General features: G+C 45.3%; 1 protein-coding gene and 2 long non-coding RNA genes across 5 annotated transcripts in view; 2 read left to right on the top strand and 1 right to left on the bottom strand.

The window, feature by feature from the left end:
* LOC309525446 overlaps positions 1–1951 on the top strand; it is a 35071-nt gene extending 33120 nt beyond the window's left edge. The window contains exon 2 of the long non-coding RNA XR_014216291.1: positions 1557–1951. This is a non-coding gene — a long non-coding RNA (uncharacterized lncRNA). The remainder of the gene's footprint in view (positions 1–1556) is intronic.
* A 2511-nt stretch (positions 1952–4462) lies between these two features.
* HDAC11 (histone deacetylase 11) overlaps positions 4463–22930 on the bottom strand; it is a 30299-nt gene continuing 11831 nt past the window's right edge. For both annotated transcript variants that reach the window (XM_082210433.1, XM_082210434.1), the window contains 5 exons: positions 22357–22433; positions 15364–15426; positions 11056–11152; positions 8682–8860; positions 4463–8488 (listed from right to left, as the gene is read on the bottom strand). In XM_082210433.1, the coding sequence (XP_082066559.1) occupies positions 8279–8488; positions 8682–8860; positions 11056–11152; positions 15364–15426; positions 22357–22433 (626 nt within the window). In that variant the 3' untranslated portion in view covers positions 4463–8278. The remainder of the gene's footprint in view (positions 8489–8681; positions 8861–11055; positions 11153–15363; positions 15427–22356; positions 22434–22930) is intronic.
* Positions 12609–22445, top strand: LOC309525462. 2 transcript variants are annotated; one of them, XR_014216310.1, is made up of 3 exons: positions 12609–13216; positions 14908–14927; positions 22343–22445. It is a non-coding gene; the product is annotated as an uncharacterized lncRNA (long non-coding RNA). The 2 variants fall into 2 exon arrangements; XR_014216311.1 differs by lacking the exon at positions 22343–22445 and having other exon boundaries at positions 14908–15362.

The raw sequence follows: 22930 nt of genomic DNA, 5'->3' as shown, positions 1-22930 counted from the left end.
TTGAAATGACAAAACCTTAAGTATTTGACCAACGGCATGTGTGAATCCTAGCTACAGCACTGAGCCAGTGTTCCTTAAATTCTTTGAGATATTCCTCTGGGCTGCCTCATGGATTGCTTTTGAAAATAGGGATTAAGGATTTAGCACAAGGGTAGGCAACCTAAGGCCTGGGGGCCGGATGCGGCCCAATCGCCTTCTCAATCCGGCCCGGGAATCAGTGTGTTTTTACATGAGTAGAATGTGACCTTTTATTTAAAATGCATCTCTGGGTTATTTGAGGGGCATAGGAATTCGTTCATTTTTTTTCTCCCAAAATATAGTCCAGCCCGCCACATGGTCTGAGGGACGGTGGGCCGGCCCACGGCTGAAAAAGGTTGCTGACCCCTGATTTAGCATATTTAGTCTTCTAATGTGAAGTGGGTGCACATATCCTGGCACCAGTTGTGCACAGCATGGTGGAGATATGATGGGGCCGGGGAGCAGGTTGTCACCTTGCCCATTACAGAATTAGAAGAAGCTACGTGCTAAATTTTTAGATGCCTGCGACTTTAATGTGTGAAGCAGCCCTTAAAATAGGTTTTGAATATTTTTCAGGTGCTTGTACCGAGATTAAAATTTCTGTTGCATAAGGATTCAAACATGGCTCATTTAATCTCCCAAATATTCATGCATTCATGCTCTGTAAATAGTGCATATAACATTAAAACTGAACTGAATGCATTTAGGTTAAGTAAATAATAATAATAAAAATTTAGTGGTAGGTCAGAATATATTTCTAATTGAACCTTTCTACTGATAGGCCATGTTTGGCTGTTGATTATAATTTCCAAAAGAGGATTCAGGGGTTGTGAACCTTAACGCACTGTGCCATTAAAAAGGGACGCTCCTTTTCATTATAATTCAAATGAAGTACATTATAATAAACCTTAACCTTGCTGAGTTAAGACTATAAAACTTGGGAGATAAGAGAGCTGAAGATCAGATTGCTTACCTGCGCTAAATGGAAAGGCTGGGAAAAGCAGCGCAGGATTGAGGAGGCAGGTTAAAAACAAGATGCCTTAATTGAGAAGTGATAATCCACTTAAATTTTCTTTGTACTATCATGCCTAGAATGCAGTGACTTGAGGTTTCCCAATTCCAAAAAGCAATGGCCATATTCCGAACTTTGGTAAAATTAGAAAGACACGTGCAGCAAACATTTCCCTTGGTCTACTTAACAATATTTCTCTCCCTCCCACACCCCCAAAAAGATGTTTTGAGACATGGCAAATGGTCAGGGAAATTGAGCGTTTGTTTGACGTTCATGCAACTGATCAGCGTTCAAAAAGTTTGCCATGTGTACATTGGACCACACATTCACCTTTTGTGCAGGAAATGGCAACATGAAAATAAGTCCCAAATGGGTGCTTTTGGTATGCAGCACTGTAGAAAATAACGGGTCTCATGCCGTAGGAAGGTTTAGGCCAGGCTTCCTCAAACTTGGCCCTCCAGATGTTTTTTGAGACTACAATTCCCATCATCCCTGACCACTAGTCCTGCTAGCTAGAGAGTTGTAGGCCAAAAACCTCTGGAGGGCTGAGTTTGAGGACACCTGGTTTAGGCAGTCATTTAGTATTCCTTGTCCTATTCATTGTAATGGATAAAGTAGATTGATGGTACTTTAACCCATCACTGCTTTGTTTTGATAGCAAATAATGGGCTACTTCAGTTTGGGGGCATAATGCTAAACTCATGCCTTGTGAAAGAGTTGGAAGTGAGCTGTGGGCTTTTAAATTTCCCCCTCCCCCTTCCCCATTATCTTGCCGGCTCAAACATCAAAATCACCCACATTCTGTTTTAAACTGATCTTAAATCTTTTGCGTCTCTGAATCAACCAGGGCAGGGAGAGTATTTCTGGTTAATTTAATGAACGGTTTGTGAACAAGCTAAACCATGGTTTGATGTTGGGTTTGTTTCAATAAACCATACTTCAAAACTCTTCGTTCCCATCCCAGGATGAACTGGCTAATTTGCAGTTGTGCTGGAGGTCAGGGAAAGGGAGTGTAAACCCAGTACGCTTCTTTGAAGTAGCACTAAGCCACAGGTGGCTGACCTTTGACCTGCTGGAGCAGTGTGGCCAATGGTTAGGGAATGATGGGAGTTGTAGTTCAGCATCTGGAGTGGCCACAGGTTACTAAACCATTGTTCAGTACAGTGGTGCCTCGCAAGACGAAAAGAATCCGTTCTGTGATTCTCTTCGTCTAGCAGTTTTTTTCGTCTTGCGAAGCAAGCCCATTGAAGGATTAGTGCTATTAGAGGCTTTTAGAGGCTTTTAGCAGCTTATCTGCTGATCGGATCAGCTGATAAGCGGCTTAGCGCTATTAGCGGCTTTTAGCGGCTTATCTGCTGATCGGATCAGCTGATAAGCGGCTTAGGGGCTTAGAAAAAGGGGGGAGGGGGAAAAAAACCAGCAGGAACTCGCAAGACATTGTCGTCTTGCGAAGCCAGCCCATAGGAAATTCGTTTTGCGAAGCACCTCCAAAACGGAAAACTCTTTCGTCTAGCAAGTTTTTCGTCTTGCGGGGCACCACTGTACTACATTGAAAACAGGTCTTGATGGTGTTCCTTCATGAGAGGAACCATAGATGGTGGATCAAAGAAATGGTTTTTACAATCAGAGTTTCAAGTCTGATAGCTACTTTACCAGACAGACAATTTATCAAAGTGTAATTATGCCTCCTGGACTAAACACTCTTACAACTGGTCAACAGTTCATTAAAGCTGAGAGTACGTCATGAAATTTGCTTTTTATAAAACAGGCTGCAATTAATATATGCTTTACTGAGTAAGTTACTTTGTTTTCAAAATTTCAAAAAGCTGTTCCTAAGTTTGTGTGTTGATCATCATAGCAATGTCCATTCAAATAATGTTATTTGATCTACATAGATCAAATGGCTGCATCTATTACTGTTTTTATTGTGAACACATTCCTAAAAAAAATAAATCCAATGTATTATGGGTAAAGTTCCTCCACAAGACGCTGACAAATAAATGTGGACCGAATTTCTTCTGTAATCGCAACAAATTTAAATATTATCTTTGGCTTTGGTTGTTAATACATTTCAAGCAATAGTTTCGAGTAACTGTACAGCTTGTTAGCTTAAGGTTCAATCATTACAAAAGGATTTTTTAAAGTTTTGTAGGTGGGGAAGTTTTAATATACAGTACATATTAATATTCGCATTAATGGGAAATAGGGAATATTTCGTATTTTCCCACATAATGGCAAAGTTGGCATTTTAACTCTGGTTTTGAATAGTCTAAAAGATCAAATTGTAATTGAAAAATACTTTTTGATTCCATTGCAAGCTCACATTCTGCCAGCTTACTGTGCATATAACACTTAACCATAACAGCCGTTTTCAAATAAGTTGCCTTACTTTGTTGCAGTGAATTTATTGTCTTTTTCTCTTGTTTACTGTTCTGACAATGATGTAAAAAATGTATGTCTTGCAAATGTTTCATTCATAGTTGCTAAATTATTTAACACGTCTCTTGTAAATTGTTTTTTTTTTAATTTATTTTCATCATGGACGCTCTTCTGTGTCATTTTCATGCCACGATGGAAGCCTATACCGTAATCATTCCCATCGCCACTGTATAAAAATCCTCTGCTGCTTGCATGAGTAAATGTGAAAATTTAATTTTGTTGTTTGATGGGCACTTTTCATTTCCCCTTGTTCTACTACTGTTCTGTATGAATGAACAGAACTTTTACTTTTTTTTCTAAATAAATACCAATGGTTGATTCTCTTCCCCCATACTTTTTAATTCCATGTACCCTTGCAAGCTGTCTTAATAAAGGGGTGAGAAACCTGTCTTGGATGTCTTTTTGTATTTTATTTTTTTAAACGATGCTGAATTTCTGCATGGAAGATCCTACACTCATAACAGTATTCCTGTTAGTGGGTACATAGCTCAGGAACTCACTGCATACTGCTTGGAAGGCTGTAGCTCATACCATATTTTTCGCTCTGTAGGACGCACTTTTTCCCCTCCAAAAATGAAGGGGAAATGTGTGTGCGTCCTATGGAGCGAATGCAGGCTTTCGCTGAAGCCTGGAGAGCGAGAGGGGTCGGTGCGCACCAACCCCTCTCGCTCTTCAGGCAGCTATTCGCAAGCCTAAAAACTAGGTGCGCCCTATGGTCTGGTGCGCCCTATGGAGCGAAAAATACGGTAGTTTTATCTTGGTTCAAGCCACACATTGAGATTCAGCCACATAAATGCCTTGGTTGAAGCAAGCAGGGCCTGATTATTAAAGAGCAGAACTGCATCTCCCATAATTCTTTGTGGGAAGCTGCTTGCTTTAAATGTAGTTAAACATAAGGGTGTGGATATAGCCTGAGGCTCCTCTTGCAACAAGTAATCTGGTCCTGGGTTTTAAGGAAGTCCTCGTGAAAAGCTGAAGAAGTGAAAATACACCGGCAGAAAAATTAGCATTGTTTTAATTTTATCCATAAATAAGAACATTAAACGTTATCTTTCGTATGCTACATGGCATTACTGTGCTTAAGCTCAATACAAATGTAAACGTATTATTAAAAAAATATTTCAAATGATAATAGCTCTAGGTAACACATTAGACAGTGTAGAAAATACATCTCAATATTTTAATAGTGCTTTAAACATTCTCGTTAGAAGAAAGTGCAAATGTCGGTATTGCTAGTCGGTACGTATGTTAACCCAGTGTCAAATTCATTAAAATAAAAAATCACAGCAAGTTAAGAAATTCATCCACAGCTACCTTGCCCAGGGTGAAAACTATTAGTAACTGAGCTTAAGGCTGCAATCGTATTCTTTATTCACCTAGAAGCAACGCCCATTCACTCAATAGGACTTACTTCTGAGTAGACAAATATAAGATTGCACAGCAAGTATTTATATTACATCGTAACATTGTTCAAGTACTATGAAAAGCTGATTATTCTATCACTGAAATACACATATATCCTTTAAACATGCCATAAACTAGCAGTGGATCTGTATGCAACTTGAGAGTAAAAAAAAAAGTATACGCTTTCCAAATGCGAAGTGTTTTGTGCAAAACAACCCTTTTGGAACGACCCCCGACACCTGCGGCAAATTCTTGTTGAATTAAAAAAAGGCCCCCAAGCTTGTAAGTTTGTTTTGATTTGGTGTGTATATATATATTCACAACATATTTTTTCACATTTGCAAGGGATGGGATTCTGCTCTTGTTACCTCAGAAGAGCACAATGGGACTTGCTTCTCTGTAAAATGGCTATAAAACTACAGCTTTGGCATTGCTGGCGGAGCGGGTTAGTAGCTTATTTCAGCAATCCATTCAAATCCATTTGATGTTAACATTAGTATGGAACACACTATATTTTAGCTATTGCTCGCAGCTGTAAGGTTGATAAAAGCTGGTGAGCCAAGAGGCACATTTTACCTACCACCTACTGAAGGAGAGGCTCCCCAAATCAATTTAAAGTTCAGCTCCACAGACTGCCTCACTTTTCATATAGTAAAAACCTTTATTTAATTCAGGGGTGGGGAATCTCTGGCCTTCCAGATGATGTTGGGACTACAACTCCCATCATCCCTGATCACTTGGGCTGTGCTAGCTGGGCTGGGGCTGATAGGAGTAATCCAACAACAGAAGTTCCCCAGCCGTGTTATTAAAAAACGGACTTTTAAAATAAAAAGAGTAAGATTAAAAACCCCTTTTTATTTCAGCGTTCACTCAAAATTAGATGACAGAATTTGAGGACAGTTCCAAAAGAATCCTAGTGTACAGACAAAAATGTAAACTGATTATTTTATCTATTTTACATCTTGTAACTATTTTATATATGCTTCAAGACATCACTGCTCATAATATTATACAGTAGTACCACATAATGTCACAGGTTAACATGAAGAGAGATCTACAATCGAAATCTATTGCAGGTAATTATCACACCAGTCCTCCTCGTTTAGAAAAATAAAGAGTGCCTGGATAACCCAGTCTTGAGAGGCACAATCCATAAGTATTATTATTTATTTATTTAGGCCATTTAAGTCCTAAGGGGAATCGGATGAATTACTTAAGTGCACCTCCAGTCGATTTCATGGGGAATTCGAGCGGAGGTTTTAGCTGTGCACTTTTAAACCCCAGGGTCAGTTCTGACTTGCTGTGTCCACCTGAAGCAGAAAATAAATAAATATGTGTCTTCTCAGTTGCAAACAACTACAACTACAAAAACCAGCCAGGCAGCAAGAGATTGTTATGCCATTGTGGTGAGGAAATGCACCGATCGTCTGGCAGGTGGATAAAGCAGGAGGTTTCGTGGCATGCAGTTATGTTCCAATATATTTCGACGTCAGATGTACAAGAAGTGCTAAAGCTGAAGAACAGTATTCTGCCACCTTGTGATAAAACTGGAGAAATCAAGAGATATATAGCCGCACCGGCAGCATCTCTCTTCTTTCTTGTATCTAAAAATGCAAGAAGGGCCTTTACGCTCGCCAGAAGCTCGGCCCTGCCCTCACCGGTCCTGGAAGGAGCCTTCAAAAAAGTCCCATATGCTCACAGACTTTGCGCCTGTTCATTGGGGGAGATGGGAAGCCCAGAGCCCTTGTTCTTTAGATGTCCCTTTTATGAAGAGGCAGGTAGTAAGACCATTGATCCCCTACTGGTGAGGCTCGCTGACCTCCTGGAAAAGCAAAAAATTGACCTTTTCCTGTTAGGCAAAGATCAGAAGATGGTCACCAGATTTTGTGTACAGATCTGTAGGCGCAGACCATCTCCCAACTCAAACTAGTTCGTTAAGAAAATCCCCAAACTCGGTTCTATGGGTGACTCTGGGTCAGCTCCCTGCGGCTGTTTATTGTTGTACATTGTTTTTAAATTTATTGTTGTACAACGTTTTAATGGTTTGTTTTCCTTCTGTGACTGTACCCCCAAGGGTGTTTTATATGCTGGTCTCCGACCGTAATAAATTATCTCTCTCACCTTGTGATGCAGAGAACCACAGGTGTACTAAAGTGAAGCATAATTACAATCACTTCACGATAACAGGGGAAACCTGTTAGGGTTGTTTTAAAAATAAATAAATTGTCCCAGTCAAGCATGGATCTGCTTGGGGAACAGTAGCCCCTGCTGCAATTCAGAACATGCACATAACCTCCTTACGTTTGCAATAGCCGGGGAATATTCCTCAAAAACACTTCCGTTGCTGGTTTTAAATGGGTTCTCTGATCCGCCTAAACAAAATGCTGTACCCTTGGAAGGAAGCCTACTTTCCTGTGTGTTTCTCCTCAGATGCTGCAGTCAGCACCTGAAGTCCTGCTCCATATCCCTCAACTCCATGAAGCACAGCTGGTGACAGCCAGACTATAAAGTTATTTCCAACCAGGTGAGGGACGTCAGGCACCCATCACTGTAATGTTTCAGGTGGCGGGCAAAAAACACAGATGTTTACTAAAGTTTTCAGCTGGCTGTTTTTATTTCCTCTGGTTTATTCCTGAGACTGTTTCAGGCAGGCACCCCAAAACTCGGCCCTCCAGATGTTTTGGGACTACAACTCCCATCATCCCTAGCTAGCAGGACCAGTGGTCAGGGATGATGGGAGTTGTAGTCCCAAAACATCTGGAGGGCCAAGTTTGAGGATGCCTGGTTTAGGGTGTTGTTGTTTACTGGCTGTTTTGAAATTATTAGTTTTTCATACCAATACTTCGGTCTTTTGACTGCAGCTATGGATGGGGATTGTGATGTATTTTACTATTGTGTGGAGCTTGGATAAATAATAATTTTAATAACTTTGTTATTTCTACCCTGCCCATCTGGCTGGAATTGTCTTGTTTCTTTTGAAAAATTAAGCCGGATGGAGGTTTCCCAGATAAGAAAATAAATAAGTTAAAAAATTAAGATATTACATAATTCTCTTTTGAAAAGAAAAACGGACTACTGTAACAAAGAATATTAGTGTTTTTTACCACTCTGGCCACAGCAAGAAATAACCAAATCCAGAATTTATGCTCGTCTTAATCTTTTAAAAGCAGCATTTAAAAGCACTGGAAGAGAGAGAAACATAATCTGTTGGTATTCCTTGTGGGACCACTGACTGCTGCTGATAAGTACAGGCAAATTAATTATCTTTCGCCATTAGAATATATTAATTCTACGAGAACTGGAGCATTTCTTGTCTCTCGGTTTAAATATTAAACAATTAAGAGTTTCCTTCTACAATAACCCCAACGTCCTCGTTCTGCAGTGACAAGTTAGCCGATCTCCCTTTTATTTTCCATGCATCGTTTCTACCTTGGCCCCTCCAGCTTCACCAAAGGCAGTCTCCTTCTCAATCAGGCCTTGGCTATGCAAATTGAGAAGGGAATCTGCAATAATCCTTGCTGTCCTCTTCTGATAGCCTCCAGAGGTCACCATCAAAATAGGGATTCTGTGTTTCCTAGCAGCTCTGAACACAATTTCATCGCGATCGATAATCCCCTGCAGTTACACAAAAAAAGGAAGCACATTGCTGAACTTCATTGTGGTTCATAAACCATTTTAGCTTATGGTTTCATCATAATATATGCTGGAGTAAATAAAATCATTTTGGAACCCAGGGTGATCAAGTCTCCTCTTCAGTCCAAACTCGGACTTTGATTTTAGAGGAGACTATACTCTGTGTGCTACGAACCTGAGGTGAAATAGCCAGGCCTCCTAAGGGGTCACCATCCAAGATGTCCGTTCCGGCATTATAAACAATGATGTCCGATTTTACTTCGTTCAGTGCACCTTCCACGTGCGTTTTTACTTTCTGAAGATACTCTGCGTCTTCTGTGCCCCAGTCCAATTCAACTTTCCGCCTTATGGCTCCTGAAAGTTACCATGAATCATATATATCAATGATTTGGGTGTGGAATAAAGGTAAAATAGTTTCTGATATTGAGTCAGACTTCCATTACAAGCTCTGTGTTATTTTAGTAATCAACAGGTGGGATTTGTTTCCAGGCTTATCAGCCCTCAGTGGCTGGTGGTGTGGCAGGAGAGCCCCCAGAAGAGCATGGAATGGGTGAGGCGGGGGGGGGGCGACACATTTTGTCTGGATAGCTACCATGTTTGGAAGAGCACAACCTTGACTTCCACCCATGGGGTGATATTCAACTATGTTTTACACAGAGAAGGCCTGCTGAACTTAACAGCCCTGACTTAGTCACGCTCATTATTTTCTGTGGGTCTAATCTAAGTAAAGCTTCATTGAATGCCACCCAAAGTAAATAAGCTATAAGGTAAAGGGTAAAGGAACCCTGGATGGTTAAGTCTAGTCAAAGGCGAGTATGGGGTTGCGGTGCGCATCTCGCTTTCAGGCTGAGGGAGCCAGCGTTTGTCTACATACAGCTTTCTGGGTCATGTGGCCAGCAAGACTAAACCGCTTCTGGCGCAACGGGACACTGTGACGGAAACCAGAGTGCACGGAAATGCTGTTTACCTTCCCACCACAGTGGTACCTATTCATCTACTTACACTGGCGTGCTTTCAAGCTGCTAGGTAGGCAGGAGCTGGGACAGAGCAACAGGAGCTCACCCCATTGTGCGGATTCAAATCGCCAACCTTCTGATCGGCAAACCCAAGAGGTTTAGACCACAGCGCCACCCACATCCCTATAAATGAGCTACAGCAAAGTACAAAAGACGAGGTCCAATATACAGTGGTACCTCTGGTTACGAACTTAATTAGTTCCGGAGGTCTGTTCTTAAGCCGAAACCGTTCTTATCCTGAGGCGTGCTTTCACTAATGGGGTCTCCTGTTGTGCGCGTGCCTCTGACGCGTGATTTCCGTTCGCATCCTAGGGCAAAGTTTGCCACTAGGAGCAGCTACTTCCGGGTTAGCGGAGTTCATAACCTGAAGCATTCATAACCAGAAGCGTTTGTAACCAGAGGTAGCACTGTATCTTATAAAAATGCTACAACATCAAATATTTTATTATTGATTTCTTACATTTACTTCCCACCCTTCTACCAAGAACTATGCATGGGGTGATGCGCACTGTTATTCCCTTCCTCTCTTGCTAAAAAGGAACGTGACGACCTGGGCTGCAAAAGAGGCTGGGAGATGATAAGTGGCCCAAAATCAGTGAACTGAGCCTCACAGTCATTTGGACACTGGGCTCTCTGGTCCTAGTCAAACCATAACTAGCCGCTTCCTTGCTGGACTAGCAGTCCAAAAGCATCTTGGAGAGTCACAGGCTGGCCATCCCTGGCTGAGATATTTGGATTTTTTTTCGTACAGTGTATCCTGGTTTCCCTTCCCCATTCTAGTCAAGCTAGTAAAGGGACCCCTGACCATTAGGTCCAGTCGTGGCCGACTCTGGGGTTGCGGCGCTCATCTCGCTTTACTGACCGAGGGAGCCGGCGTACAGCTTCCGGGTCATGTGGCCAGCATGACTAAGCCGCTTCTGGCGAACCAGAGCAGCGCACGGAAACGCCATTTACCTTCCTGCCAGAGCAGTACCTATTTATCTACTTGCACTTTGATGTGCTTTCAAACTGCTAGGTTGGCAGGAGCAGGGACCGAGCAACGGGAGCTCACCCCGTCGCAGGGATTCGAACCGCCGACCTTCCGATTGGCAAGTCCTGGGCTCTGTGGTTTAACCCACAGCGCCACCCACGTCCCTTTCTAGTCAAGCTAGCATCCTCAAAAGGCAAGTCAGTCCTCCATGGTCACCCGAGACGGGTGCCAACAACAGCATCCATGTATTCTCCCCACTTTTAAAATCTGGAATAAGAGTGAGCCTAAGACAGCAGAGAGAAAACTTGTGAATGCATGTCCCAAGTTTCTAAAAAAGTTTCATACCACTTTCTAAAAAAAACCCAACACCCTGTGATCCCAGGGATGTCTCACACAGAGATTTCAAATATCTGAACAGTGCAATGGGGGGTGGGGGGGAAACAGCAAATAGTTTCATTCACCAGAGAGCAACATTTCAATTGTAAAAAGGGCAATTCCTCTATTGGCAAATTTTATTTTGAATTGTTTTAAGGTCACAAAAGCTGGGGAGATCACCCACTTACGTTTAGCAAATCCATCTCCTGGATAAATATACCTGTTGTAAACGTCCATAATATACACTCTTCGGTCATCCATAAAGTCTCTTTCATGGCCATTTCCCTGTAAGTTTACCAACACCCAGTTAATGCAAATCAAGCCCAATTAGTGATTAACATAGATTAATGGAATTTCACTATTTGTTTTTGCTCCTTACGAAAAGAGTGCACAAGGTATTATAATGCTTATTATGCCGTAAAATAATATGCAAATATGAAGATACAGATATGGATATAGGCACACATTTAAAAGTTTAATATACCCAATGTTTTCCTTATCTTCTCCATATACTATAACTAATCTGGCAGATTTCTTTTTGTGGGGGGTGGGGAGTCTACATACAATTTAGATTCAAAGTGGTATTTTCCCATTTTTCAAGTCTCATCTTCTTAGAAGTTTTCTATAACAGTGAATACTTAAAGACTCATTTTTCAGCAGATCATTCAAATGATGCAGTCATCAAAACCACTGATCCTTTGCTTTCTCTGTCTTCTATTTGTCAGCTCATTTATTGCCACTTGGTTTCTTTTTTTAAAAAAAATATTATTAAAGATTTTCTGGGTTTACCAAAGTATGTGCGTTGTCTCTTTTCTCAGGTTGTGAAGTCTTTTCTATATACAGTGGTACCTCAGTTTTTGAACTTAATGCGTTCCGGAAGTCCGTTCTTAAACCAAATCGGTTCTTAAACCGAGGCGTGCTTTCCCTAATGAGGCCTCCCGCTGCCGGTGCCCTTCCACCGTTCAGATTCCGTCCTTAGACCGAGCTAAAGTTCGCAAACTGGGACACTACATCCGGTTTTGCAGAGTTCATAAACCGAATAGTTCGTAAACAGGACTGTTCGTAAACCGAGGTACCACTGTACCAGTTACATATGACGTGAGACATTAGTGTTGTATACAGAATAAGGTTGGGGAAGAAGAAAAGCGGGGAGGGGGAGAGAAGTGATAAACTTGTATTCTTATACTTTTGGGAGAGAGGTTATGTCTGCATCCAGGGACGCGGACTTATAAAAAATATTGGGGGGGCCCGGGAAAGCTTGTGAAATGTAAATAAGCTCATGAATATGCAAATAAGCTCATGAATATGCAAATAAAGTGGCGCCGCCCCCTCGTGAGCGAATAGGGGAGAGCGTGCTGCGCCTATTAATCAGCTCCGGAACAGCTGATATGCGGGAAACGTGGGGCTAGCCGGAGAAGAGAGGGCGAGCTGAAACCGCCAGGAGGAAGGAAATTCCCCCCGGCAGTGCCTTGGCAGTGGCGGTGGTGCTGCGAAGCAGCGAGGCAGGAGCCCCCGCCCCCGGGGATTCCCTAATCTCGCGGGGGACGGCCGGGGCTCTCTGACTAGGGCACGCGGCTGGCTGGCTGGCTGGCTGGCGAGGGAGCAGGTGGGGAGGAGGCGGGGGACGGCGGCGGCGCTCTGCTGGAAGGGCGCCCGAGATTATTGGGGGGGCTGAGCCCCCCCCAATTTTTTTTGAGGGGGCTCGAGCCCCCTCAGGCCCCATGGAGTCGGCGCCTATGTCTGCATCACTTGGGTAGGTTTGCTTTCTGTTTATTATATTTCCTTGGTGGTGAGAGAGGTTGGGTGGGGGTTTTGTAAGGAGGGAGGTGGAGAAGCAGTTCAGTTCAACCCCAGCTGGTATAGATCACTTTAACTTCACAGTCCTTACCATTCCCCCATTCTATTTAAAAGCCCTGGTTTCCCCTCCCTTCGCTTCCTGGCTGCAGCTGAAACACAAGCACTGTAATCCTTTTTAAAATTTCCTTTGTTTGCTCTGCTCCAAAGGAACGAGGCCTTTTGTGCTCAACTTACAATGAGCCAGAGAGGTGTGCAAAACAGGGAAGCGGTATATAGCACTGCTCCTGCAAAACCCTCTTTAGGTGGGGAGGGAGAATTAACCCGAGGTTTCAAGTTGGCTTCAAGCAACCCAGAATTAACATTAACAACGGTCTGTCAGTTCTGACAACATGACAACCCGTGGCTAAGCAAAGACAGAAGTGAAAGCTTCCTTGCAGACACAACAGAGAAGCATTTGAGCCCAAGGCACATTCATCTCACGCTATAAACCAGGTTCCCCCAATCTGGTGTCCTCTAGATGTTTTTGCCTACAACTCCCAGCTGCTAGGACAGGTGGCCCACAACACCTGAGGGTCAGCAGGTTCAGAAATGGCCATGCTTGTTATTGCACATTAAGAAGGACTTTGATGAACTGGCTGTATTCTTCCCAGAAACAACTGTGTTTTGGTCCTCTCTTCTGAAAAGAAGAGCGTGGCGTGGCAGTCATAACCTATTGACAAATCCAGGAAACTTTTGAATCGTGTGGTGGCCCGCAAGCTGCTATACATTGATACCCCGCAAGACGAATGCCTCGCAAGACGGAAAACTCGCTAGACGAAAGGGTTTTCCGTTTTGGAGGTGCTTCGCAAAACGAATTTCCTATGGGCTTGCTTCGCAAGACGACAATGTCTTGCGAGTTCCTGCGGGTTCCCCCCCCCTTTTTCTAAGCCACTAAGCCGCTTATCAGCTGATCCGATCAGCAGATAAGCCGCTAAAAGCCACTAATAGCGCTAATCCGTCAATGGGCTTGCTTTGCAAGACGAAAAAACCGCTAGACGAAGAGAATCACAGAACGGATTCTTTTCGTCTTGCGAGGCACCACTGTATATGAATGGCCACGTGATTGCACACCCTGACATCCCATTCAGCAATGTGTTTCCGTTTCATGACAACTGCGTCCGTCTTTCCGATCAAGGGAATGATGTGTGGTTGGCAGACATCATCAGAAGTACAGTGGTAATTCGTTCCAGAGGTCCGTTCTTAGCCTGAAACTGTTCTTAACCTGAGGCACCACTTTAGCTAATGGGGCCTCCCGCTGCCGCTGTGCCGCCGGAACACAATTTCTGTTCTCATCCTGAAGCAAAGTTCTTAACCCGAGGTACTATTTCTGGGTTAGCGGAGTCTGTAACCTGAAGCGTATGTAACCTGAGGTACCACTGTATTAGGAATTGGTTGCAGCAGTGAGGGTATTGGCGGTGAGCCTTTTGACTCGGTTGGCGGTTAGGCATTGGAATATGTGTGCTGTGTTGGAGGATTGGGTATGCGCCATCATCTACCCCTCCTCTTTTGGGTATTCCGTTAAAGGAATCCGGCAGTCGTGGATCCTGTCCGATGCCCTGCTGGTGGCTAGGGCCATGGCACGACCCCAGGTGATGTCATGGAGAAGCTTCCAGTTGTATTTGCATCAACAAGCTCCTCCCACTGGTTGTTAACCCTGATATGACTCCCAGCTGTGCGGGGTGGAGTCTGGTATTGCTGTTTCATCCAATGCCTAAGTCAATACTACTCACATGCTGTAACCAATAAAGGTTGTGGCCTAATTTTGCCCATTAACCTAAAATAATGTGCCCTTGTGTCTTATTACCGTAGATTCTGGTGTATTAGGTGACTGGTCGTATAAGACGACCTCCAACTTTTGCTGTTCAGTTTTAGAGTTTTAGAGTTATAGAGCGCTGCCAGGGGCAGAGCGCGCATCCCTCCGCGGCCTCTGCCATCACAGCAGCAGCCCGAGGCAAGGTGGGCGGGCGAGCGCCGCGCTCGCAAGGACTTTCCGCGTCCCCTTCTGTGGGGAGGGAGGAGGAGGGACAGCAGAAGGGGCGCCTCTGCTCATTGCCTCCCTCTCCTCCTTCCCAACGCGTATAAGATGACCCCCGACTTTTGGGTGATTTTCCAGGGATAAAAAGTCATCTTGTACGTCGGAACATACGGTATACTCCTGTGCGGGTGGACGGTCCTCGACTCACAACTCCCAGCTGCTAGGAGAGGTGGTCCACAACATCTGAGGGTCAGTAGGTTCAGAAATGACCGTGCTTAGCTACGGTTTAATACATTTAATACATTTTCTGCTTCTGGTCGGGGTTCTTTGGGCCCCTGTCGATATGTGCAATATGCTCCCACTGGAAGTTTGACTATTTCCCTATTTTGCAGATTTCAAAATTTCCCCCAAATGCCACTCCATTATCATAGAATCATGGAATTGTAGAGTTGGAAGGGACTGCAAGGGCCATCTAGTTCAACCTCTGTAATGCAGGAATCTTTTGTCCAATGTGGAGCTGAAACCCACGACGCCGAGATTAATAGTCTCACATATCAAGTTTCCTATATATGCTTTCCTTTTGCAATTCGTTCAGTATAAGTCAACTTACTTTGTGGCACAATGCTGCCGTTACGTGATTCAGGAGTTCTGTTTCGAATTAAACTTTTTGCATTTGATCACTCACCTGATGCGCATCCAGGTCTATGATAGTTGCCTTAGAAACTCCTTCCATCCTTTCAAATAAAAACTGGAATACAGAGAAAAGAAATAAAGAAGAAATTGATTTTTTTTATTTAAATCGGGTTTTTTTTATTTAAATCAGATTTTTAAAATAAAATGCTTTTGGAGCAAAAATCTTTCTAAAGATAGTTTTCGATTTAAGTTATATTATATTATAATATATATATATATATATATGCAGGTTTTGGTGTCTTCGGGTGCATTCCTGTACCCGTGAAAATCTACGAAAGCAAATATATATATATATATATATATATATATATATATATATATAAAATATTAATCCGGAAATAAGGATTTAAGTTTTTCATGTGTGCTAAAACTCAGTCTAAGTTTAAAAAAATTAAAAATCGCTTAACCACATCAGTTAACCAAGATGGATACTGTCAGGGAACTGACATCGGAGGAAAGGGAAGTGGTAAGGCTCCCAGAGACTGGGAGAGAGTCAACAGCCAAAGCAGGGACCAGCAGGGGGAGCGCGGGGTCTCTGGAGGAGGATCTCAGTAATGCTGAGAGAGACGCAGCAGCCCAGGCAGGAAGCAGCAGGGGAGAGAAAGGGGTGAGAGACACTTCGAGCGAAAATAGCGGGGAGGTGTCAGAAGCAACTGCAGGGAGACCCATGCTGCGCCGGAAGCTGCCACGTCGTGAGTCCAGGAGACGCGTTTCCGTTAAGGAACTTCTTTGCTGGAAGCGCTTCCGCAGACAGCCACTGTCAGACTCTACTAGTGACTAGAGCAGACATGTCTGAGGAGCTCTGTCACACACAGAGGTTTGTGGGGTCGCACAAACTCTGAAGGGGCACAATTTTAAGCACAAGCAGCTAACCATCCCCTGACAGCAGTCTGACAGTCTCTGTACGCTGCCTGTGCAGGAGAAAGCATCATGAGCAACCCAGTTGGAACCGGAGACGCAGGGGTTGGAGCTGGTCCAAGCTTGGAAGAAAGGTATCAAGCTCTGGAGGTCCAACTTGCGCTGCAGACGGCGAGGCTCGAGGAGAGAAGGGCTCAGGATGCTGACAAAAAGGGGAGAACCACTCAGTTCCCCAGAAAGGTACCAGGATTGGTGCAGAAGTTTGGGGGGGACCCCAAGGATTACTATGCCTTTAGGACTGAGATGCAATATGCTCTGAATGTGCAGTTTGATGAGTTCCCTGATGAGGAATCGCGAGTTGCGTTCGTAATTGGGCATCTTGAGAAGGGGGCGCGGGACTGGGTTCGACCCCTGATGGCAACGCACAACGATATCCTAAAGGACACTATGAAATTCTTTCGTGCAATGGATATCATGTTTTCCAGCGATATTGAGGAAGGGGCGGTACGCAGACAGCTAATGGCTTGCAAGCAGGGAAGCAGATCTGTCCGTGAGTACTGGACTGAATTTACCATGCTGATTCACAGATTGGGGTGGGATTTATCGGCGGCACCCATTCAGATGCTATTTGAAGAAGGTCTTTCTTCAGCTGTGAAAGACGAGCTGGCCAGGAGCCCCAGGGCGGGGTCTATGGATCAGCTGACCAAATCTGCGCTGACCATTGGAGCGCGCCAGGAGGCAAGAGCCTTGGAGAGGCGGGAAGGGAGAGGGGAACGTTGGAAGGAGTTACGCATTCCAGACATTCCTGAGCCAGCTTTCCCGCCGGCAGAGCCGATGGAAATCGGAACAGCCCGCGCGCGCGCAGTTTCAAAGCCCAGTGAGGGGGCGAAGAAGGAGGGAAAGGGAGCCCGGAAATGCTATCTCTGCCAACAGCCAGGCCACTTTGCCAGAGTCTGCCCCCAGAGGAAGGAATGGCAAGGGATGGTGGGAGCTGTTGAGGGGGAAGAGCAGGGAGAAACGGAGCAGGTAAAAGCCAACGCCTGGTTGCCAGCAGGGCACTGCAGCCAGGCCAAAGAGCAGTGAAAGTGCCCCTTCCCCAAGTGCCAGTGCCAGAAGCTCCTCGACCTGCTCTAGTGATTGAAGTGTCGCTAGAGCTGCAAAATGGACACCCCCTAAAAATAAAGGCGCTGTTGGACTCAGGCAGCTCCTGCAATTTCATGAGCAAGGAGTTTGCTGCTGAACACCAGATACAGACTATCCCTTTAAGCAACCCCCTGCAGGTGACCACGATTGATGGCAGGGAACTGTTGGGAGGAGGCGTCAGCTTGCAGACCGTCCCAATGATAATGAGGGTGGCAAGGCACACAGAACTGATAGCGTTTAATGTGGCCACCTTGGGAGGCGCTCCCATTATTTTGGGAATGAGCTGGCTAGCCCTACATGATCCGCTGGTGGGCTGGCATCAAAGAGTGGTTTCCTTCGGTTCCGCACACTGCTTAGAACACTGCAGGGCGGAAAAGGGGTCAGCAGGGGCCCAAGCCACCCTAGCAGGGACGGAAGTGATGGAGAAGGGGAAGGTGCCACCACAGTATGCTGATCTCAGCGACGTGTTCAGCGAGAAGGAAGCGGACCAACTACCCCCGCATAGGCCCTTTGATTGCCAGATCAATTTACTCCCTGGAGCACAGCTTCCTGTAGGCAAGTTGTATGCCATGTCAGACAGGGAGATGCAGGAATTGCGAGCGTTCATTGACAAGAACCTGAAGAGAGGCTTCATCAGAGAGTCCAAGGCAGCGGGGGGTAGCCCAGTGTTTTTTGTGGATAAAAAAAACACGGACAAGCCGAGGCTGGTATGTGACTTTCGGGCCCTAAATGCAGTGACAGAGCCGGCGGCTTTTCCTATGCCCAGGATTGATGATATTTTGACCAGGGTGCGAAAAGGAAAGATTTTTACAAAGCTGGACCTAAGGGGGGCGTACAACCTGATACGTATAAGGAAAGGGGATGAATGGAAGACCACCATGTTCACCCCTTTGGGGGCATTTGAATACCTCGTTATGCCTTTTGGATTACAAACAGGCTCCGCGTGTTTTCAAGCCTTTATGAACCATGTACTGGGGCCTTTGCTCTACAAGAATTGCGTGGCCTTCTTAGATGACGTGTTGGTGTATTCGGAGAATGAGGAGCAACATGTGAGAGACGTCAGAGAAGTGTTGAGCAGGCTGCAAGCCAACAGACTGTGGGTGAAACTGGAAAAGTGTCAGTTTCATACCAAGGAGGTGGAATTCCTGGGGTACCGCTTGTCAGACAAGGGGTTGGCCATGGACCCCGGCAAGGTTCAAGCGGTGCTGGAATGGAAAACACCCAAGACCAAGAAGGATGTGCAGAGGTTCCTAGGGTTTGGAAACTTTTATCGTAAGTTCATCCGAAACTTCGCCCACCTGACGGCGCCCATCACGGACTGTCTCAGCAGCAAAAAGAAGTTTGTTTGGACGGGGGAGGCGGAGCGAGCGTTTGAGGAACTGAAAAGGGCCTTCGCCTCTGACGAACAACTTCTACATGTGGATTTACAAAAAAAGCTGAGGGTCGAAACAGACGCTTCGGACAGAGCCATAGGGGCGGTGCTTCTTCTGCAGCCGGGGAAGGAGGGGTCAGAGTGGCGACCGTGTGCCTTCTTTTCGCGAAAGCTGAACAAATCTGAGAGAAACTACACGGTGCACGACCGGGAACTTCTTGCGATTTATGAGGCCTTCCGGAGATGGAGGCACCTACTAATTGGTGCACAACAGAAGGTGCAAGTGTGCACGGACCATAAGAATCTAGAGTATTGGAGAACTGCGCGAGTGCTCAACCAAAGGCAGTTGAGATGGGCCCAGGAGTTCTCCAAATTTAACTTTGAGATTTGTTACGTACCAGGCCCGGAGAACGTTAGGGCGGACGCTCTCTCACGCAAACCTGAATATTTGGAGGGAGAGGGTGCACCCGAAGAGACCCATGTTATTCCCGAGGACCGCTGGGTGTGTGGGGCGGCTTTGGTGGGGCAAAGGGAACTGGTAGAGGGAACGGTGCAGGATGAATACGCCCAGGACAAACTCAGGGGTCTCAGGAGGGAGGGAGACAAACCCGGGGGTTTTGAGGAGAGAAACGGGGCGTTGTACTACAAGGGAGCGTTATACATACCTGAAGGGGAATTGAGGGAAAAGGTACTCAAGCAACTGCACGATAGCCCCACAGCAGGGCATTTTGGGCAACACAAAACCATGTGGCTGGTTACCAGGGAATTCTGGTGGCCCAAGGTCAGGGAAGATGTGCGTGAATATGTGAGAGGGTGTGACCGATGTCAACGAGCCAAGGGGGAGAGGCGGGCACCGGCAGGTTTATTAGAACCACTACCCACGCCGGAAAGACCATGGGAGGCAGTGGCAATAGATTTCATGACTGATCTGCCCAGGTCCAAAGGGAAGACAGCCATTATGGTTGTGGTAGACCTGTTAACCAAGATGGCCCACTTTATAGCCTGCTCACATGCGGTCACAGCAGAAGAAACCGCTAAATTGTTTGTGGAAAATGTGTTTAGGTTGCATGGTGCCCCCTTGAGGGTGGTTTCGGACCGAGGGAAACAATTTACTTCCAGGTTCTGGAGGAAGCTCATGAGCTTATTGCATGTAGAGGTGAATTTTTCCACTGCCCGTCATCCAGAAACCAATGGGCAGGCGGAAAGAGCTAATGGTGTCCTCCAGCAATATTTGAGGTGTTATGTGAATGACAGAGAGAATGATTGGGTGGAGAAGCTGGCGTTGGCAGAATTTGCCTATAACAATGCAGAGAACGTGTCCACGGGGATGAGCCCTTTTTTGGCCAATCACGGGTGTCATCCCCGAGCCTTCCCAGGGGGGGAGGGGGAGAACTGGAGCGTTCCTGCCGCAGAACAGTTCGTTGAAGAAATGGAAGCGATCCATCGCCAGCTCCAACTTAATTTAAACAGGGCGAAGGAGGAATATAAGAGGCAGGCAGACAAAACCAGAAGGGAAGGGGAAAGCATTAGGGTGGGGGACCAGGTGTGGCTGTCCACCCAAGGGTTACCATTTAAAGGAGGTTGTAAGAAGTTAAGACCCAAAAGACTGGGCCCATTTGAAGTCACGCAACAGGTCAACCCAGTGGCTTTCAGACTCCGGTTACCGAACCACATGAAGTTGCACCCAGTGTTCCACAGATCATTGCTGTCACCGTATATAGGGGACAGAGAGGGGAGGGTCAATAGGGGACCAGCTATGGAGGAAAAAGAACACAGCTACCATGTAGCGGAGATTCTCGATTCCAGGTGGAGGGGAGAGCAAGTAGAGTATTTGGTAATGTGGGAAGGGGAGCCGGAGTCGGAAAACACCTGGGTCAGGGCAGAGGAGGTAGATGACGAGGTTTTGATTGAAACTTTTCATCAGAGATTCCCTAGAAAACCCCAGCCAGTGGCGAGGTTCCGGAGGGAATACTTCGCCACCACCGACGACGAAGAAGAGTTGGAGGGGTTCGCTGATTCCGAGGTGGAGGAGGATTCAGCGAGTCGGAACGAAGACCGATGGAGGGAATTGTTCGAGACGTCTGAAGATGAAGAGGATTCTTTTAGGGGTTTCAGCTCCTCACCGCCCAGAGGAGAAAGTAGGGGCGGGGGAGAGGGGGGCCCTGGAGGGGAGGTGGATGTCAGGGAACTGACATCGGAGGAAAGGGAAGTGGTAAGGCTCCCAGAGACTGGGAGAGAGTCAACAGCCAAAGCAGGGACCAGCAGGGGGAGCGCGGGGTCTCTGGAGGAGGATCTCAGTAATGCTGAGAGAGACGCAGCAGCCCAGGCAGGAAGCAGCAGGGGAGAGAAAGGGGTGAGAGACACTTCGAGCGAAAATAGCGGGGAGGTGTCAGAAGCAACTGCAGGGAGACCCATGCTGCGCCGGAAGCTGCCACGTCGTGAGTCCAGGAGACGCGTTTCCGTTAAGGAACTTCTTTGCTGGAAGCGCTTCCGCAGACAGCCACTGTCAGACTCTACTAGTGACTAGAGCAGACATGTCTGAGGAGCTCTGTCACACACAGAGGTTTGTGGGGTCGCACAAACTCTGAAGGGGCACAATTTTAAGCACAAGCAGCTAACCATCCCCTGACAGATACATATGCTATAATGTTATTGTTTTAGTTAAATAAATTGTTTAAATTGTTACTAATGATTATTTTTCTCCTTCCAATAAAGTGCAGCAGAAAAGTTGTCCAAATATAAAGTTAACATTAAACCTCACAATAATTTCAAAATTATCTATCTATGTATTTTTAATAGTATAACCAAATCAGCAAAATTTTTATATAACGGTAAAAACTACTCTGAAAATTTATTATTCAAAAAATGAAACCTTCATCTGGATGCAAATATTAAGATTATACAAGCATGAAGGAGTCTTTCTGTTAAAAAAATGATTTTAATCAAGTCTAGTGATTTAAATTGTGATTTGAATCGATTTGATTTAAATCAAATCCACCCTGATCCAGACTACTAAGTCCTTGCAAACATTTCCATGAGATTCACACTATTTACTTGTCCATGAATAGGTTCCAAAATAGCTTTTCTCTGGCTCTCCTCAGAGATTTTGGTGCTTTGTTAAATGGCTAAATACAAGGTCAGTGTTCATTCATCTGGGATCTGTCACATTTTACGATGATTTAAAGGCTTTAAGCAATAATTTAAAGGCTTTAAAGGAAGCTGTAGTCTGTGGCTACAGCTAAACAGGTCTGGCCCCAAGCAATAAGAGACTGCCTGGATCACCTCAGCTAAACCCAATTCTCTAGCTTTGGGCTGCTGCGTTTATGACTTCATAGGACTTCGGATGAGAGTTTCTGTATTACTGTGTCCACCCTTTCACTGAAATCAACAGCATTCCAAGTAAGACAAAGTCCACCTTACTCATTGATTCACTTTTAGGACATACCTATCTTACTAGGATTACAGCAGCTTTCAGAGATAGTACTCCATTTCCACACGCAGCACTATCTGATTCATTCATAACAAATTTAGGCTACAGGTATATGCTGACGTTTGTTAAGTTTATGCAAAAAATAATAATGATGATGTTGCTTTGCAGTGGATCTTCCATACCTTTAGAGCCAATGAGATATCAGCATATGCACAAAACCCTCCACCTTTATCACTTGAGCAGTGATGAAAGCCACCACCTGGAAAAAGAAACAGTAAATCTGAATTTGTTGTTGTTTAGTCATTTAGTCGTGTCCGACTCTTCGTGACCCCATGGACCAGAGCACGCCAGGCACTCCTGTCTTCCATTGCCTCCCGCAGTTTGGTCAGAAAAATCAAAATCCCCTTCATGGATCACTGCCTTGCCGTGGTGAAGGGGCTTGAATAACTTAGAGAAGCTATGAGCTATGCCTTGCAGGGCCACCCAAGATGGACAGGTCATAGTGGAAAGTTTTGACCAAACGTGATCCACCTGGAGCAGGAACCGGCAAGCCACTCCAGTATCCCTGCCAAGAATCATAGAATCATAGAATCATAGAGTTGGAAGAGACCACAAGGGCCATCGAGTCCAACCCCCTGCCAAGCAGGAAACACCATCAGAGCACTCCTGACATATGGTTGTCAAGCCTCTGCTTAAAGACCTCCAAAAAAGGAGACTCCACCACACTCCTTGGCAGCAAATTCCACTGTCGAACAG

The sequence above is a fragment of the Podarcis vaucheri genome (genome assembly GCF_965113315.1).
Source record: "Podarcis vaucheri genome assembly, chromosome: 2".
NCBI lineage: Eukaryota > Metazoa > Chordata > Lepidosauria > Squamata > Lacertidae > Podarcis > Podarcis vaucheri.
This window is presented reverse-complemented; position numbering and strand designations above follow the sequence as displayed.